This window comes from Martes martes (assembly GCF_963455335.1).
Source record: "Martes martes genome assembly, chromosome: 5".
Lineage (NCBI taxonomy): Eukaryota > Metazoa > Chordata > Mammalia > Carnivora > Mustelidae > Martes > Martes martes.
In genome coordinates this window covers 82,666,335-82,673,124 of record NC_137892.1, presented here as the reverse complement: position 1 = coordinate 82,673,124, position 6,790 = coordinate 82,666,335, and the positions used below count along the sequence as shown (strand labels likewise).

Sequence of the window (6,790 nt, the reverse complement as noted above, 5' to 3'; positions counted from 1 at the left end):
AGATCTGTGTTTCCGTGTGGCAACAAACTTTTAGATCTGAGAGTAGTGACTTCTTTTAGATGGAGCCTGGTTTCTCCAGGTGACCAGGGTCCCCTCCAGGCACTGACATCCTCCACCTGGCCCAGTGCATGCACCTGCATTTGTGCCTGGCTTGAATAAGGCATGGGAGTTTGTGATTCCTGAGGAAGGCACTGTGGTTTCCATCATCTTAGAGACGAGGGGTCAAGTAATTGGCCCAAAGCCATTGTTAAGTGTTAGTTTCAGAACCAGAACTCTGGACGCTGCCACACTTGATCAATTTCAGGGAAAGTTTTCCAAATGAACAAAGCCATAAATGTACATTTCTTCAGGGGTGTTAGCTCTTACACACATCCCTTTTTGAAGCTTTAGGGTGGCCAACAATCATGGAACACTTATGCTGTGAAAATACTTTCAGGTATTGTCCCAAATCACATTTGATTTGCCTTTGAGGAGAGGACCATCATCATCTTCAAGTTCAGGGGAAGGGGGGAAAAAAGAAACAAGTTTAGTGAAATTTAGCAGTTTGCTGGTGAGGTAAAGCCCAAACTCAGACCTTGTTCTTTTTATGTTGTAGTACCTTCCACAGTAGGAGGAAAGAGGTGGGAAATGTATTTTTATGACTAAAAAAATGATAAAGTTGTTGCTTCAAACATCAAAAAAAATGTTAACAAATAATATATTCTTAACAATATAGAGAGTCACAATGAAATATTTTTATTACATACTTCTTAAATACAACATTGTTGGACCAGATTTTAAACTTGTTTTCTTACTTAGAGAAATATTTTGCTCCCTTCCTTCTCTGTAAGTCTAAGACCACTACCCATGAGGCCATGTAGGGGGTTCTCCCAGACACCTGATGTTCTCTGTACTTGTGAAATTATCATTTTCAACACAAAAAGATTCTGTTCTAGGGGTACAGATCAGGAGAATATTGCAACCACAGTTCTGTGCTCAGGGTTCCTAGAGCCCACCATATTGTAAGGATACCATTTCTTTTTCTCTTCCAGATATCGAGCTAAGGCTTCCAGATCTCTGTTGAGTGAAGATGAATGTTTCTGCCAGGAGAGTTTAACTGGAGGATCTGGGTCTAGGCCGACTTGACCATGGGAGCCAACACTTCAAGCAAACCACCAGTGTTTGATGAAAATGAAGATGGTAAGAATATGTGATTACTGTATATAAAGTATAGAATTTTGCAGAATTCAAATATAAATACTTTGTTTCATACGTAAATCATAGTCTAAGACTAAAAGGAAGGAAGGAAGGAAGGAACCAACCAACGAACTACAAGAGTAAGCCTGAGGATCTTAGATGCTAATAGCTGGCTTTTACCTTCCACTTTCCATCAGCCCTTGGGCAGTTTTCTTAATTACGACTACACCAATACCCTTTGTCCAAAGGGAGCTGCGGACAGGCACCTGGTGGATAAAAGACCTTGAAATGAAAGGATTTGTTGTTCTCTTGCCATTTCCCTGACAGCTGAAGTTACCCCTACTGCTAGTTGTTATAGAAGATTTCTTGTTTTACCAAATTACATCTGAATGATAATCAATATTCATTATATTATAGAATGGAGTCATGCAAGTAGGAGCCGTCTGAGCTTCTTACTGGCATGCTTCAGGGTCCTAGACAAATTTCGCAAGGCTAGGTCATAGGAAAATGAATCAGTATTATTGGAGGAAAGGGAAGTTTCAAGGTCAGGCTCAGCCAGAAAAGAAATCAAAGCGAGGGTTTTCCTGATTCGCTTGCCATCCCACAGTGAGGCATGTCAGAAGAAGACATCTGCCTCCCCCTCTCACCCTTCGTTCCCAGCAAGGAAGCCAGATCAGCCTTGTCAGTATACGCATGGGGCAGCTACTGATAGGTTGACCGGAAAAAAGGCAGTTCCAGTCCCAGCTAGGAAACTGTTCAGGCCTCTCAGAGGGAGGGAGTTCTGCTGATTAGACCACAAAGGAAAAGAACAATGAACTGAAATTTCGGAATTCTGAGCACTGGTCCTATTCCAAGCTACCAGTGGGGCTCAAGAAGTTTATTTATCCTATCTTCAATTTCCTCAGTTAAGTGAAAAGATAGGGCAAACTTGAAGGTGTTTTTTTTTTTTTTAAGATTTTATTTATTTATTTGAGAGAGAGCACACACATGCATGAAGAGAGGAAGAGAAAGGAAGGGAATCCCAAGCGGACTCGGCACTGAACGAGGAACCTGACACAGGACTTAGTCCCACGGCCCTGAGATCGGGATCTGAGCCAAAACCAAGACTCAACCAAGACAAAACCAAGACTTAACCGACTGTATTACCCAGCACCCTTTTGAAGGTTGTTTTCAACTCAAAAAGTTTAGTTTGGAGATCCTAACACCACTTTCCAAAAATTATGAAGCAGCATCTGAATCAGCCATGGAAGTCTACTGTGTTAGAAAGTACATCTGCTGAAACAGAAACTGCAAATGACCACAACTCAAGCAAGATGGATACGTTCTTCTTTCTCACGTAACAAAATAGGCAGGGAGAAATGTGTGGCTCCAGAGGGCTGCTGCTTTTCCTTCTCTCCCTCTCCCTAGTGTCACTCTCATGCTCCTGCCCCAGGACGCTCCCCACCGCGTCGGCATTCCAGCCACAGGGAAGGGGTCAAGGAGGGAGACTGAGCCCACGCCTCCCAAGCCTCTGATCTGGCTGTTGCTTATCACTCTGGGGGACAAGCCCAGACCCAGTTACGACTCCCAGACTCCCAGACTCCCAGGAAGACTGGGAAACTTAGTTTATTATCTTAATGTGGCCATGAGCCTTCTAAAAATAAGTTCCGTTTTGTTACAAAAGACCGGAAGAACTAGCTGTTTAACAACTAGTTATCAGAGGACTACTAGAAGCTTGCTACCATCTCGGTCTTTGGTTCTTTGGATGTTCTCTTCTAAACACAAATGTCCGACTGCTCAGGATGCCCTGTCCCCAGTCATTCACTATCAAGTGAAAGGTGCATTGTTATTACCTGTACAATGTATTACAGGGGAACTCTGAATTACCCATTTAGAAAATGGTCTTGGTCAACCTTTTTTCCCACTCTTGTCGCCTGGCTTTGCTTTATCCAGTCATAAAGGCAAAGATCTAAAGACCAATGATGTTACTTGAGTTTTCCGTCTCTAAAATGAAAAGACGAGTAGGCTTGATTTCACTTGTTTGGTTCACTGCATTCCCTGTGGATTCTGAGCCCGTGATGTGCGTGAGGCCAGAGAAGAGGGCAGGAAAGAGAGGCCAGATTTATTATTTGAGAGAGAGAGAGAGAGAGAGAAAACATGCACAAGGAAGGGGGAGGGGCAGAGGGACAAAATCTCAGACTCCCTCCTGAGCATGGAGCCCAATGCAGGGGTCAATCTCATGACCCTGAGATCATGACCTGAGCCAAAACCAAGAGTTTGACGCCCAACTAACTGAGCCACCCAGACATGCCGCATGTCCTTTGTAACCCCTTATAGGTCACCACCTTTTAGCTGTTCATCCCCCAGCCTGGTGAGATCAGCCCACCAGAGTGCCCATAAAGAGAAGAGCTGAACATAACAGTACAGTCTGTGCCCCCGAGAGGTGATGCTGTGAGTCCGTCCACACACACAGTTGCCAGGCAGAATAAACGAGACAACTTGAGACAGTGTTGAAGTGCCATCAAGGGAATGACTCAGGGATCTTATGGAGAGGGACAGGGTGACGGTGGAGAGACCCCTTGAGATAGAGTGTGGTCAGAGTTGGCCTTTCTGAGGAGGTGACATCTGAGGTGAAGCCTGAAAGATGAGAAGAAGCCGCTAATGCAATGACATGAAAAGAACAGTTCAAGTACAGGAAACTCAAGTCGAAAGTCCAAATAATGGCAAAATCAGAAATGAACAATTGCCCGTATCTTAACATTCTCATGCCTGTGAGTTTGCATATTACAAAAAGGTGGTGTATTTAATTGCTATATTCACTTGTTTATTTACAAGATCACTGAATTTTTGGAGGGAACATATGACATTCTGAGCATGCATGTTTTTTGAGCAGTAAATCCTATAAAGTTGATTTGACCCCTTTCATAGCTCCAGATTGAGCACAAGGTACAATTTTATTTGACTGCTATGAAGCTTCTGACCAAGTAAAAAAAACAACAACAAAGCACTGACTAATCAAAGAACATTAATGCCTACATCATTTTCTATCTCATTTTTATATAAATAATCAAACCGGGCCAGAATCTAGGGCACTTAAATGAGCCAATTTAATTATTTTAAAAATATTGCTGAAAAGAATTCCAATACATGATGAAAAAGTGTTTAATATTTCCTTCAAAGTGTTTGCTTTTCCCAGTATATAGATTTGAGGAGAAAACGTGAACCAATTTTCCCAAATAATATTTCAAGATTTCTCCTGGAAAAGTGTTTTGATTCACTTTGAAGGTAATTAAAGAATAAGATATTACCAGGTATCCAGTAAAACAAGCTGTTCTTGCTGGAATTCATCCCGACACTTTGTATCATGTTGTTTCATCTGCTAGTGAACTTGAAAGCATCATTCTATTAGCTATTTATGGTGATCTTTGTTTGATGAAAACAAAGTGGAAGATTTATAGTGCCGTTGAATAGAATAAGATCTGCTTCTCTGATTACTGTTACCTTTTACAAAGTGGATCTCAAATTATACTAGTTTTGTTTTGTTTTGCTTTGCTTTGTGGCCTACGTTTCATATTTTAGTACAAATCTCAGTCGTAACTTTTTTTGTTTTGATAAAATATGCATAATAAAATGTATCATTTTAACTGTTTTTAAGTGTACATACAGTTCAGTGGCAATAAGTATATTCAGATCTGGGCAACTGTCAGCATCATCTATCTCTAGAATTTTTTCATTTTCCCAAACTGAAATCTGGTACCCATTACACAGCAACTCCCCTTCCCCACCCCCGCCCCGGCCCCCTGCCACCCCAGTCCTTGGCAACCATCTTTCTACTTTATGACTCTATGAATTTGACTATTCCAGATACCTGACATAAATGGGATCACGTAATATTTGTCCTTTTCTGTCCAGCTTATTTTACTTAGCGTAATGTTTCCAAGGTTTATCTGTATTATAGCGTTTATAACAATTCCGTTCCCTTTTTAAGGCTGAATATATTCTACTACATGTATGTATCACATTTTGGTTATCCTTTATCAGTGGACATTTGGTTGTTTCTACCTTTGATTATACTATAAATAATACTGCTGTAAACATAAGTGTACAAATACCTGTTCGAGTCCCTGTTTTCAATTCTTTCAGGTGTATTCTTAGGCGTGAAATTGCTGGATCATATGGTAATTTTTTTAATTTTTTAAGGAAACACTCCACTGTCTTCCACCTAATTAGGTTTTGTGTTTTGTAGTCGAAGACCGCTTAGCATAGTGGGTGAAAGCCTGGGCACTGCTATTAGAAACACATATACACAAATTTGAATCTCAGCAGCACCATCATCAAACACAAGAGTCAATTTGACTAGTGATAAAGTGTTCTGAGGGGACCTGAAATACCATGGGGAGAAAAGTCGCAAGCCTAAGTAACTACTAATGAATTAACATGGGGCGGGGTGGGGAGGGACTACCTTTCTATTCTGCAAGTTACTGAACCTCTGTAAAGCCTCAGTTTCTTCCTATATAAAATGCAAATGATTATCAGGCATCCTTCCTTGGGTCATTGTGAGGTTCAATAAAACAATGTAAGTAAAACACTTAGTGGGGTGCCCCAAATAAGGAAAGCACCCAATTAATGTTAGTGACACCATTATTTACGAGCAGAGTCTCTTAGCATGAGCTCTTTGCTGTACTTCAGCTTTGAAAGAAACGAAATTGATTAGAAGCAGCTCTTGTAGATGCCGTAGTTAATAGGACCCACTCACAATTCTATCAATGAAATTAAAATGACAGAATGGCAGATTTCATGGATTCTCTGAAAACCTATATAGAAAGCCCTTTAAAAAGAAGCCAGGTTAATGACCTCACAAAAACATAATCTCATCTGGTTTCTCTTTCATCGTTCCCCTGGGTGATTGTATTTTCATTTGAGGCAAAATAAAAAACTCAGTAGGCTGAAAAATCAATAAACTTCACTTTTTCTAATTTAAGCTCAAAGATGACTAGTTAAGTAATCCCATTTGATCAAAAGACACAGTGACAAATGCCCTCCCCTCTACCCAACTACCATATGGATGCTCTAGAGAAATAATTAATGATAAAGACATTGTAAGTTGTCTGAAAGTAAAGATTATGCTTGTAAGTGATTTTTTTTAATGTTTGTAACTTTTTCTTTAAGTCTGCTTTATTTCCTCTGTCTGAACAGTGTTTTTGTTTTGTTTTGCTTGGGTTTTTTTGTGGTTTTTGTTTTGTTTTGTTTTGTTTTGGCTTGTTTTATTTTAAAAAATCAGCATTTGAAAAGGCCAGTCATTGAGGTTTTCAAGGTGATTTAGGCAAAGAAAGTCTTGAATAGCAGGAGAAGGTAGCTTGTTTACAATTCAGGGTCTAGCAACAGGAGAGGATCTTGCAATCATTGTTAATAGTGCGTGTTTCTAAGCATATACAAAGAATATAGGGGTGACAGAATTGGTGTAGTTAAGCCAAGAGACAATTTTCTGGGGTGTTGTAGCTAAGAAAAGTTGGCTTTAGGTTAAAAGCTGCTACAAAGAGCTCATCAGCGCCCTGAGTTTTCAGAGAGCCAAATTATTGCATTATTCTTTGGACTTGCTGAAAACTCAGTGTTCTACTTTGATTTGGCAACACTT

The 6,790-nt window shown here is 40.3% G+C and overlaps 1 protein-coding gene across 1 annotated transcript in view; it reads left to right on the top strand.

Annotated features, from left to right (window-relative positions):
* Positions 1-1,127: 1,127 nt before the first annotated feature.
* The window catches only part of STK32A (serine/threonine kinase 32A), a gene marked incomplete at both ends in the record, with an annotated part of 125,869 nt that continues 120,206 nt past the window's right edge, over positions 1,128-6,790 (top strand). The window contains one exon of the mRNA XM_080804263.1: positions 1,128-1,179. Within this exon, the coding sequence (XP_080660389.1) occupies positions 1,128-1,179 (52 nt within the window). The remainder of the gene's footprint in view (positions 1,180-6,790) is intronic.